A 13281-nucleotide genomic window follows, 5' to 3' on the forward strand; every position below is an offset into this window, starting at 1 on the left:
TAAAGGCTAGAGCAGGAACACCTCGGGATGGACTAAGCTCTCTTCAAAATCCAAGCCAACAAGAAAACAAACCACTTTCTAAGGAGCCCTCATGTCAACCCTGCAGATTACAATTCATTTGTAGACAATCTTTTCTAGGAAGAAACACGCTAGTTACATCAGACTAAACCACATGAAATTGCTATTTAGCTATAATTTTGCCCACAGAAACAGTCATTTCACATAAATCAACCTAATAATAATCGAGCAATGTGTAGTGTTCTCAAAATGTTTCCTGTATTTCTTTTTCAATTTAAATGGAGACCTTGGGTTGTAAAAATAAAATGAGAAAATACAGCACATACTAAATTCTTAATAAATATCTGTTGAATCGTCAAATATATAAAGCCTAGTGATCTGATGGTCTCGTTTGTTATCTAGGGCATACTAGGAACAAACTTTCTAATGTCAGAGTGAATGCGCTTTAATGATTCAAAGTTGAGTTTCACCAAAGCTTGAAGAAATAATAAAAAAATTCCACTTGATTTATATATGTACATTTTTATTAGAACTCTTCAGAACTGTCAACAATTGGACAACATAACAGAAAAAAAAAACACATGGAACACCAACATCCTTTAAACTTGCACCGCTTACATATTTACACATAAAGTTACTGTATATATAAAAAATATTTTCAAGGACTTGTGGGCTTGGGAATATTCAAAAGACATTATTGCTACATTTCAATATTTACAAAAAAGCCATAAAACAATTTCAAACAGTAAGCAATGGCAAAGAAACATCCAATGTAAAAAAAAATTATAAAAATATAAACTTTCAAGAATATCCAAGACAAAACTCTCAGTGAGGTGCCCCTGAAGTACCTAGACATCTACAATGAACCACCACTTTTCCTACTATAATCAAAGGCAACAGAAACACAAAGGAAATGTTCCGACAGAGGATGGCAAACAGCGACGATCTCTCACGTGACAACAAAACCCCAAAATCTGTTACCTTTGGAAAGGTGCGAGAGTATAGAACTCCAGTGCAAATGGTAACTTCCAGATAAATGACCACAGTTCTCTAAGCGGGGTCTGAGGGACCCAGGAGGGGGAACCGTGTAGGCAGCACACCCGAATCTCGCAAGACAACACACAAACCTCGGCGCACACCCATGGACCTCTGACAGTTGGGCAGAGTTTAAAAAAAAAAAAAAAAAAAAAGGAAAGAAAAAAAAGGTGAACTCGAAGAATAACATTCAGGCTACTGCCTAAAGGGTAACATTTAAATATGCTTTAGCGGGAGAGCAGCCTTAGGTCTAAGGAACAGGTACAGTATGCTGAGTACAAACACCAGGATGCTTGAGGTGTCGGTGGCTTGCAAATAAATAAGTATTTAAGCACTCTGCTTCCTATTAGACGCTACGTGAGCTTTGGGGAAGCTCCTCTAGACAGCGAGATGCAGAGAAACGAGCAGTGAGGATGATGAAGGCCAAGCTACTTCTGGAGTGCTGAAGGACCCTCTTGGACTGGAGGCAAAAAAAAAAAAAAAACCCAAAATATTTGTCTACAAGCACGCGCGGAAGTGCGCACACACGCGCATGCATGCACACACGCACACACACACACATACACACACATACTGGCCTGGTGTCCGGGACATGCCTGCAGAGAGGCTGAATCTATATTTAATTCGAAGAATCCAGACTAACACAGCACACTGTTCAGTCCCTCCCGCGGGAGTCATGCAGTGAACCAGTCACTTTTTCCAACGGCATCGAAACCATCAAGCACGATGCCTTTCTGAAGCTGGTAAGTTTGCTCTGGAGAATCTGGGGAGCAAGGTTCGTAGGCTACAAAAAGGGATTTTTGTTAAGATTGTGCTTGGCAATTATGGTCTCTTTTTCTTTCAAAACAAAACAAAACAAAACACTGTTTCCTTCCAACTCGTCTGGCTCTTCATCTATTTCTAAGCACAGCAGACCTGAGCCAGGGTCGCATCCAGAAACAACACCTTGGGGGACGTCCCCCCCGCGAGTATACGACCATGTACAACGTGTAGATGAGTATATACAAATGCCGGCTGGGAGGCCTCCTCTAAGACTCGGCGTCCTAACAGCAAACTCTATTTACAAACCCGGTCAGGAGAACAAAGGCTCGTGCCCGGGTCTTGATTCATGTGCCAGGAGTACTTTTCCATGGCCTCGGTCTCACTCCCAGCATGAAATACTAGATTGCTTAAGCCTAGATATTCATAGACTTTTGACCTTTGTTCTAAGAACATTCCATTTTCCACATCAAGCGATCAGGTCTCATCTTCTAATCTTGCAGCATCATCATATGGTCAAGGATGATTAGGAGGCCCGCAGGTGACCACTGTGACTTACTCAAATAAACGATCGGTGATGCTTTTCAAACCCAAATCAGAGAAGCCTTGGAAAGGACTCAGGGTACCCAGCCCAGCCCACCCTCCCTTGCTCCAAGTCTGTTATTATTATTATTATTGTTATTTTTTCATTAATGGGGGCCGCCTGGCTCTGGGGAGGAGAAGATACAGTTGGAACTCTTACAACAGGATGCTGGCTGGTGACAAAAATCACCGGCCACTCGAGTGTGCGCGTCAAGATGGGATTACAGTGGTGTGTCCACTACTCTGGGACAGGATGCAAGCCGACAGAGAACAAAAACAACCAGTATAGAAACCAAAAGAGCAGGGATCATTCCTGTTGGGGAGGACCCCACCCCCACCCCCACTGGCAGGCCTCCTGCGTCAGACATCTTCGTGCACCAGCAGAGGCTGGGTGGAGGACGCGCTGCTGCCCACGGAGTTGATCCGCACAGAATGGTCCACCACGGGCCGCTCCTGGTGGGGGCTGCCGTTCGCTAGGTTGGAATAAATCTGAGGAACACAAGTCTGCAGTTAATACGCCGGTCCCCGTGACGAACACGGCGACAGGGGGACACGTTGGCAGCTTCGGGATCGCAAGGAACTTACAAAGTCTCTTCGAAAAGGGAGAGGATGGATGGGACTTTCATGGCCAAAAATCCCGAGCACAGTGACAAAAGGAAACATAAGCTTTGTTTGATCCCTCATTTCCCTCAAGGTCTGATACATAAGAAGTGATGGCAATTTAAAAAAAAAAAGTACTTTTCTATTGGGACATATCTGGGAACAAGGACTACCTAAACTATTAAAAAGGGTTCCTAAACCTCTCTGGCCAAGTTTAACCCAATGGCTGAGGTCATCTGCTGGGACACTGGTGGCCCTTCCAGGGCTCTTCCGCTGAGACTTAAACACGTGGGTGGGAAATGCTGTTTACTTTGAAACATGCTCTGACACCCAGAAGTGCTAGCTTGAACCCCAAAATATCAGTGGTATACTCTTAGAAAGGACAGCTCCAAGCACACGATCCATTAAAAAAGCAGCTTAAAAAAAAAAAATCTGAGTTAAAGCAAGGATCACTAGTTCTTCCTTAAGAGTAGGAGAAGAAATAATGGCTTTGAGTTTAGAATCCCTACCCCAACCCCCCCACCTCCTCTCGACCTCAAAAAGCTCTTCATTCTATATGGCTGTGGGCATGACGGCTAGCTGCCATTTTCTGGCTACGCCTGTTTGAGCAGGAGGCTTATTTCCCTGCCCTAACAGCTGTCTCTTCTATGCTTTTTATTCTAGTTCACATTACCCCAACTGTCCAAAGGCTGAATGGCCCAGACATGTGAGACAGAGAACACACCGACCCCATGACCAGCATCTGGGGGCGGGGGAGGAAACAAAGCCTTCCCCTTTTCCCTCCTCATCTCACATCTTTAAGCTCAGAACGAGGGTCTGGCAGAAAGAACTTATTGCCACTGCTTTCCTCGCCCACCCAAAGTCCAGTATGCCGCCTAAGCCAAGGAGACAGGGGTTGGGCCCGAGAAGGAAGCACCCGGGACCGAGAGCGGGGGCCGGAGTGTACTCACATGATTAGAGCTATCTGAAATCTGCTTCTCAATTAGCTGCACGATCTGCTTGAACGTTGGCCTTTTCAGGGGATCAGCATCCCAGCAAGTCTTCATGATGTCATACCTGCGAAGTGAGGGCCATTTCCTATCACTCCTCAACGCCCTTGGCCTGGCTTCTCAGTGTACGCCATGTGACCATCTCAAAAATCATTCCAGGGCCGTGCAACCGGGCATACTAAATGGCGAGGGCATGAAATCAAACACTGGGCCTGTGGAAGACTGCTGAAGCTTTCTGCATATTTGGTGACAAGTGATTATGAAAATGAGCTACAAAAATGACACCTGATCAGGATGTCATCAAAAGGAACCAGGAGGTGTTGATACTTCAGACCGTCCTGGTGAAACACTGTCACACCCCTCCACTCCAACACACACACATACACACACCCACACCCCCACGTGGGTTTCTGTCTTTGAAAAGGTAAACAAAAGGGGAAGCAGGACCTGCAGGAAAACATCTCAACCCTTACATTTCAGCAGGTGCGTGCTCAGGGCTGAGCATTCGGAACCCTTCCTTGATCATCTTGTAGAACTTAGAATCGACTGGCATCCCAGGGTAGGGGCTGCTTCCTGAGGCACAAACAGTTTACGAATCAGTGTTAATAATAAGCAAGCAGGACGCTGATAACAATCTTAAAGAAGATGCTCGGAATCTAACCAAGGTGCCCCTGGAAAGCACTTTACCTAAAGAGAATAGCTCCCACAGAAAAATCCCATAGGACCAGACATCACTCTCGAATGTGTACACACAGTTGAAAATGCTTTCCGGTGCCATCCACTTCACAGGCAGCCGAGCCTAGAACGCAAGCACAACACTCGTGGTGATGTTAAGTAATAAGTTCAAAAACAAAACTGAAGAGAAAATATTCCTACAGCCATCGCTCCTGCTGAGGGGGTGAGGGCGAGAAGGTGACTGCCATCTCACGAAGGCCTTTTACCCTGCGACCTCAGACAACTCCCCCTACCTCTGAAATAGGTGGTTCACTGAGTACTATCCACATTTTCAAGAAGAGGACCCTCAGGGGTGCCTGGGTGGCTCAGGGGCTCAGGCGGTTAAGCATCTGCCTTTGGCTCAGGTCATGATCCCGGGGTCCTTGGACTGAGCCCTGCATGGGGTTCCTTGCTCAGCGGGGAGCCTGCTTCTCTCTCTGCTCCCACCTCCCGCCCCAGCCCTACTCATGCTCTATTTCTCTCTCACATAAATAAGATCTATCTTAAAAAAATAAAGAAAAAAGATGAGGACATTGAGTCCGTACAGTGTCATCCCTCCTCCATCCTGCCGTCTGGCGGGCTCCGTAGAGGCCACCTTGCGGCAAGGAGGAGGGTTACGCCAGCGATGGTAAGAAAATGGAGGAGTAAGATTGGGTCCTGGCGTTCTACACCAGCCCCAGTGTGCTGCTAACCACGCTTCTTTTCCTTTTCTTTGGGGTTTTTGGTCATTTCAAACCCAAATTATCCTTTATGAATACGTTGGAAATGTCCTATAAGTATCTGTAATTAAGTCTCAATATGTTCCTCTGTAAAGCAAAAATAATGCTTCCAATTTCCTGAGTTGTTTTGTGGGTTAAGTGAGCTCATGTGGACCGAAGTGCTCAGCACAGTACGGCCGACTCACTCATCTTTCAATAGTCGCCTTGTATAAGCAAGCGCACAAGAACAGTAGCGGTTTCTGGTGACCATCACGGTTCCAAGGCAGCGAGTGGCAGATCTGGGTTTCAAATTCAACAGCGGAGGTTCACATCCTAAATGAACCCTTTCTGTGAAAATCAAACTAAACTTGCTGGGACTATTCCTCTTATAGACATTCTGGATTCCTGGATCTTAGTCTGCCATAAACGACTAGATCAATCCTTCTCTTAATCCATTTAGGATTGAAAACTGGGAAGAGAATTTTTAATCGAGTGTTAAAGTTACTTTAGCCAGCAGGAAAAAAAAGCAAGCAAGCAAGCCTTCTAGTATTCCCTCCCCAAATTTATGCTAAAGCTACGATGGGGGCTTTTCATTTATTTGTTTTTTAAGGTTTTATTTATTTAACAAAGGGAGAGAGAGCCCAAGCAGGAGAAGTGGCAGGCAGATGGAGAGGGAGAAGCAGCCTCCCCAAGGAGCAAGGGAGCCTGATGTGGGGCTAGATCCCAGGACTCTGGGAGCATGACCTGAGCCGAAGGCAGACACTTAACTAACTGAGCCCCCCGGGTTAGCTCCCACTATACAGGTGTCCTGGATTCAGGGGCCTATGAACTTGGAAGGGAGAAAGGACATTCTTGTTTTCATTAACTTCTATATGAAGTTTAGCATTTCCTTCAGTGGTGAATGAAGGCAGTAACACCCAGCGATCTTTGCTGTTCCTGTGACTTTGTCACCAGCAGGAACCAACAGTCACTTTCACCATCATGTAATGTCACCAGTCACAGCAGTTTTGAGACCCACGCCTAGAACAGGTTGCTCCACATAACAATGCAGCACAGGTACCGACAGCAAAAATGGGCTTTTTAATAGCATGAGAACTCTATTCCAAATGAACTGTATTTCTTGATCATCCTACAGGTTTTATTTTAGACATTTAAAACAACGTTCTGACAAGGGTTCCAACTGGCCTCACCAGACTATGGAAGGGGCCACGGCAGAAAAAATGACTCAGAACCTATGTGGATTGAGTAGAAGAACCTTCTGAGAAGCGGACACAGGGAGACGACACACGGCCACGATGTCGTAAATTTGGGGCAGTAACATGTCGTGTGAGCCTGGTGAAGAGAGATCTGTAACTGGTTAGCTCGACACGCCTAAGCTGGAGCCCCCAGTCTAGAAGCCTGATGGGACCTAACCCACCCTTGTGCATTTCAGCAAAGGTCCCCAAGCAGTAACAAGTTACTACGAAGCTGAGGCATAACCACTGTCACAGTTATTTATATTCCAAATCAGACATCTACAAAGAACAGAAGAAAAGAGCTGCTGGGGCGCATGGGTGGCTCAGTGGGTTAAAGCCTCTGCCTTCAGCTCAGTCATGATCTCAGGGTCCTGGGATCGAGCCCCGCATTGGGCTCTCTGCTCAGCAGGGAGTCTGCTTCCCTTCCTCTCTCTCTGCCTCCCTCTCTGCCTACTTGTGATCTCTCTCTGTCAAATAAATAAATAAAATCTTTAAAAAAAAAAAGAAGAAGAAGAAGAAAAGTGCTATATTAGGAGCAATATGGCTCACACTGTCCTAAGCATGTCACCAAGATGAACTCATTTAATCCTCACAACTTTATGAGGCAGGTGACAGGATCATGTCCAATAGGAAGGAAAAAAAGCAAGGTTGAGGGGCATTGGGTAATTCTCGCAAATATCCCACCGCCACTAAATGACGGAATCAGATGCGAACTCGGCAAGACTGGGTCCAGAACCCGCTGCTTTCCTCCTCATGCCCTTCTTTGACTACTGAAAGGCCCAGATAAGGAACCACCCCTTGTTCCTTCTTCCAATAGTGCATGCACCGGGCTGGAGAGAACCTGGTTCCATTAACCCTCATAATGATGAAATCTAGTCTTAGAAGAGATTTATTAGAAATACATGTTTTGAGGGGGCGCCTGGCTGGCTCAGTCAGTTAAGCGTCTGCCTTTGGCTTGGGTCATGATCCCAGCATCCTGGGATCGAGCCTTGCATCGGGCTCCCTGCTCAGCGGGAGCCTACTTTTCCCTATTCTCTGCCTGCAACCCCTGCTGCTCATGCTCTCATTCTCTCTCTCTCTCTCTCTCAAATAAATAAACAATCTTTTTTTTTTTTTAAGATTAATTTATTTATTTGACAGACAGAAATCACAAGAAGTCAGAGAGGCAGGCGGAGAGAGAGGAGGAAGCAGGCTCCCCGCTGAGCAGAGAGCCCGATGCAGGGCTCGATCCCAGGACCCTGGGATCATGACCTGAGCCAAAGGCAGAAGCTTTAACCCACTGAGCCACCCAGGCGTCCCTCAAATAAATAAATATCTTAAAAAAAAAAAAAAAAAACAGAAAGAAAGAAATAAACGGCTTGATCAGGACATAAAGCCAGCAACATTTCTACAAAATCAAGTCAAGTATAGCCTACCCTATGGTGATGGCGGAGAAAATACTACATTATCATAAGGGACAGAAATAACTACTTCCAGGAATAAATCTGGACTAGGGAAATGGGCCTGGGCAAACAGACACACAAGAATGTATGCACAGGACTCAATGGCTTCCCATAGTAATGGGATGCTGCTTTGGAGATCACGGGCTCTGGTTTCAGGCCTTACTGAACTGTGACAGCTCTGAAAGAGTGAAGTTTATTACTAAAACATATAAAACATACTGAGTTTTAGTTTTTCCAACTCTGAAAATGTGAGGACATCGCAGGGGGTTGTTCTGATGATATAGTGAGAACTGGCAGGGAAATAAAGCACTTTGAAATAAAATCACTATGTTCTCTAACCCAATTATTACTTATGAACCTATTTAATATGCCTGCTATTGATTAGAAGATCCAACATTCTACATACCTAATTCTGAACGCTACCTTAGATATTTTAATCTTTTTCACATAGCATGTCAATCTCCAAATAAAATTGCCCTGCTGTGACCTTCAGGCCCACATTTGTTTCACTTGAACAAACTAGAGTTCATTGCTATTCTCAGGCTATAATGAAAATTAAGGCTATTTCTGTTTCTTTCACATGCCCCATAATTACACAATTAGAATTAGGAATTCTATTATCGGAATGTTAGTTGTAGTAATGTTCAGCATACCATGCAAATTTTGCTGAAGTACACTTAATTTGACGGCTAAAATGCATGATATCTCAAAGGTAGGATTTGCATTAGGAAACTCATAAAAAGCAATTCTTAGAAAAACTTGAAACTAAAATCCTTCACCGGACCGTCAAGCAGAGAGCAGGTACTCACGTTTCCTTTGACCACATAATTAGAATCATTCTTGATGTCTCTGGCTAGACCAAAATCACAAATCTTTGTGATTCGACCGTGAGTAAGGAGGATATTTCTAGCAGCCAAGTCTCTGTGAATACACTATTAGGAGAGTGGGAGAGAAAAGAAAACCATTTACATTTATTTTAAACTCTTCAGGAATGAAAACTATGTCCAACACATTCTAGAATGCTGCTCTGTCACACAAATCCAGTACCTCGGCTTTCCAATGAAACTATTCGGTGCACCAAAAATAAAGATCTAAATTATGCTTTGAATGATGTTCAGAATTTGTGTTTCACATCGTTAGGACCTTAATTACGATAATCACTTTCCAAACCAACTCGAATGGATTTTTTTTCTCCTTAGGACTGCTCTCATTCATAGAAAAATACATTATAAATAGTCCTATCATATTTCTTAAACTGAAAACTCATTCTGCATGCCTCTCTTTGAAGGTCCTTTTACAGAGTTTTTAAAACATCTTTGCAACTCCAATTCAATGTTTCCCAAGGACACAGGGAAGGGGTTCTTTATTGCAGCCATCCTGTATCACACTCTTTCCGTTTGGTCACTGTTGGGAAATGTCACCAATGACCCTGAAGGGTGGGATCCGTTACCTCCTGCTAGTCTGCTAGTCCCATTTGCTAAGGAAATCCTCCCACCCTTCCAGAGACTATGTTCCTCGCTTTGGTTCCCTCATTCTCTTGCCATCCTTATCTTTCCCCCCAAATACTTATTACTCTCTGGTTCCTTATTCCCCCAACACTTTCATGAACCCATACAATAGCTGAGGCCTTTCAATAAAACCCAAGTGTGTCCTTCACCAAGCCCAGCACCTGCCATGAGGCACCCCTCCTTTTGCCGATAAAATCATTATCTATTTTCTAGGAGCAGCTCCCATATCCTGACAGCCAAAATTTTTAAATGAATTCACTGCATAAAAAAAAATTTTTTTCATAGAAAGCTCATTTAGACAGGCCTGCACTTTAAAGCTTATAAATGAGAATAGGAATTCCAAAGAGAGAGCAGTTGGAGCATGAAGAAACTGAATTTCCTCTGTTGTGGGTTACCACACTTCCAAATGACACTGTGTATTCTAACCAGGGCTCTAAAAGGCTGCATGGGGGTGGGGGGATGGGGGGGCGGGGGTGGGGCGTTCTGCTAACAGAACCACGCCTACTCACATTCTTGGAGGCGAGGAAGGCCATGCCCTTGGCCACCTGGTAAGAAAAGCTCAACAAGTCCTCCAGGTCTAGAGCCAACTCGTCATCTTCCATGATGGCAGGAGTCACATCTCTTTCTATGTATGAACCTGTCAGGAGAAGGAGCACTTTCTTAGCAATTAAACCTCAGAGCTTAGAAAACAGAAGACAGTGACAAGGATACCACGGCTGGTAATGAAGGAGCTGACGTGACTATGCAGGCAAGTCACCTGCCCAGCGTTGAGGAAAGGTAAGTGCCCAAGCTAGTATTCACAATCTGGGGCTTCAGGTGAGGAAGATGGTAAATAAATATAAAAATCTATTTTTGGGGACGCCTGGGTGGCTCAGTTCGTTGGACGCCTGCCTTTGGCTCAGGTCATGATCCCAGAGTCCTGGGATCGAGTCCCGCATCGGGCTCCCAGCTCCACGGGGAGTCTGCTTTTCCCTCTGACCTTCTCCTTGCTCATGCTCTCTCTGTCTGTCTCTCAAATAAATAAATAAAATTTTTTTTTAAATCTATTTTTTGATATGCAAAATACAATCTGATACCCATGTTATTTTCATATATGCAGTGAGATGTTCCTATACAGTAACAAATGCTCTGACCCCAATACCCACAGGGAACCCTAACTGCCACTGACCGGTGGCACTGGGCATTGGGCCCTACTGGAAAAGAGAACCAATCACTACGGGGCAAACTGGTACATTTCACCGTGGTATGAGAAATCCTGATTGTTTGATAGGTACCCACCTATCCTTGCCGATCTCCTTTTGTCCGCCTTGGTCGGCACAACATAGGAAACTCCGGGTTTCATGTCCATGTATTCATTAGTACTGTCATTGCTATGAGAGATGAAACATCCATCCATCCATCAAATCAGGACTGAATAGAACGGGAGACAGGGGAAGTACCCACGGGGCAGGCTCTATCTCCCTACTGCCTTTTTTACGTAAGAGGCTGATTTTGTTCAAAGAAAGTATTGCCAAGTTTGAATGCAGAAAATCTTGTTCATAAGATAGGAGTTTTTAATATTCAACATTAGGGTCCAATGCCCGGGAATGAGACCGTCTTTTTTGTGTTCAATCACTGATGGGACTCGGGTTAGAAATTTCCCATCTCTTGACACCAGGGATTTAATGGGAAACAGAGAGCCAAAAACATTATCCCCCATCCCCTCAAACTCTCTAAATTAGCCCCACGAGACAAAATGAAAGAGACAAGGAAGACACAAAGACCAAGAGCTTCCGATTGTGGGATTGGGGGGAAGGCAGGGATCGTTAACATATAGCGACTGATGGAAGAAGGTTTGAAAAAACCAAGTTTAGTTCAGATAAACACCAATAATTTGGATGATTTTCTGAACCATCTGGACCTCTTGAATCTGCAACATTTGGCTGGAAAGTCTTCAAGATTTCTAGTACTTCCTGCTTCTGATTAGCATAGAAACACTATGACAACAATCTCCTTCGGAGTATGCTGGTGGTTCCAGTCCCATATGGGATCCCAAAACACAAAGAACACCACATCGGATTGAACAATTTGGGCCATTATTTCAGAAAGTTGAGAAACAGATATGGGGCCAAGGTTTCAGAAATAAGGCAAAGTGGCTCATTTACTCACACAAAGAGCATATGCTCTGGAGAAACTAACAAAAGGTGGTTTGTTTCGTATTTTACTCCCACTTGACACCACCTAAGTCTATAGGACTTAAGAAAAAAAAAAAAAAAGGTAAAATAAAAAGGCTTCATCTGGGGTTTAAAACTTTAGCCAGGGGTACAAAAAAGAGCTTTAAAAGGTAACTGCCCATCAGTAATAGTTGCTACAGTCTTCTCGAGGGCCTGGATGAAGTTTAAGAAATAAAGTCCTGCTGTCTCAAAATGCAGAGGACAGAATGAATAAAAAAGGAGAAGAGAAACCCTCCAAACAACTTCAGAAATATAAAGTATAAGGGATTATAAAATATAAAGTATAAAGTATACTTATACTTAAAGTAGAAAGCATGATGAATAGGATTTCTGTTGGGCGGGGTGATCTAGGAAATCTTCCTCAATGGTGGCTCTACCTTTGGAAAGAACAGACCAGGCATGGCAGAGAAGAATGTTATTCTGACTGTAAGCCACACTAGCTGTTCTTAAAGGAATCTGAAGCTCTTTATCCACCATTCAAAGTCAGAACAATATTAAAGATGAAAGTGATGAAAATAAGGTACAGAATTGTTAAAAAATGTGTTATGGAGTCACTGTGCCTTTTTATAGCATGAGGGGTTTAAATTAAAAAAAAAAAAAAAAGGGCAAGGTATACAGAAATAATTCAGAGGTAGATGGTGAGAAACCTATGTGCCGAGCTATGTTCAGAGCTCTCTTGCAACCCTGTTAAAAGTTTTCAAGAAATTTACCAAGACAACTTGACAGGCTTTAACATTTTCCCTATAAGCAGCGTCTCACTGTAGAGATACATAAAGTAGCAAGCCCAACAGAATAAACAAAATGACACAGAAGAATAGAGCCATGGGCGCCTGGGTGGCTCAGTGGGTTAAAGTCTCTGCCTTTGGCTCAGGTCATGGTCCAGGGTCCTGGGATCGAGCCCCGCGTCCGGCTCTCTGCTCGACAGGGAGCCTGTTTCCCTTCCTGTCTCTCTGCCCACCTCTCTGCCTACTTGTGATCTCTGTCAAATAAATAAATAAAATATTAAAAAAAAAAAAAGAATAGAGCCATGATAAGAGAAACAGGTATAGAATTCATTCCACGGGACAGAATTAACACTTAGAAAAAAATAAAAGATGCATCCAAAAAAAATCAATAAAAAATCTAAGTTTAATACTACTTAAATCTTTACAAACACTATTCAAACTTTCCAAATTGTTGATGACACCTAAATGATTTAATAATTCTGATTTGGCGCCTTAAAGTACCTCTGTTCGTTTGTTTAAAGAATCAGCCTTGATTGCAAACCCTTATGACCCCACGAACTGCCTATCAACAGCTATTTATGTAAATCAGTCTTACCACGAAGACTCCTTTGAATGCAGAAGGTTCTTATAAAGTGCCACTTCGGAGTGATCTTCCTGCTTTGAGCAAATAAATGAATCACGTTTTCTTCGCAAAAAATTCAAAAGATCACCATAGCAACAGTATTCAGTAATGACCAGGGTGGGCCCTACAGGCATATAAAGG

The 13281-nt window shown here is 43.8% G+C and overlaps 1 protein-coding gene across 6 annotated transcripts in view; it reads right to left on the reverse strand.

Annotated features, from left to right (window-relative positions):
• Positions 1-520: 520 nt before the first annotated feature.
• The window catches only part of KIT (KIT proto-oncogene, receptor tyrosine kinase), an 85043-nt gene continuing 72282 nt past the window's right edge, over positions 521-13281 (reverse strand). For all 6 annotated transcript variants that reach the window (XM_082728653.1, XM_082728651.1, XM_082728652.1 and 3 more), the window contains 8 exons: positions 13114-13264; positions 10859-10950; positions 10090-10217; positions 8882-9004; positions 4671-4782; positions 4457-4556; positions 3945-4050; positions 521-2883 (listed from right to left, as the gene is read on the reverse strand). In XM_082728653.1, the coding sequence (XP_082584779.1) occupies positions 2755-2883; positions 3945-4050; positions 4457-4556; positions 4671-4782; positions 8882-9004; positions 10090-10217; positions 10859-10950; positions 13114-13264 (941 nt within the window). In that variant the 3' untranslated portion in view covers positions 521-2754. The remainder of the gene's footprint in view (positions 2884-3944; positions 4051-4456; positions 4557-4670; positions 4783-8881; positions 9005-10089; positions 10218-10858; positions 10951-13113; positions 13265-13281) is intronic.

The sequence above is a fragment of the Mustela nivalis genome, assembly GCF_964662115.1.
Source record: "Mustela nivalis genome assembly, chromosome: 4".
Taxonomy (NCBI): domain Eukaryota; kingdom Metazoa; phylum Chordata; class Mammalia; order Carnivora; family Mustelidae; genus Mustela; species Mustela nivalis.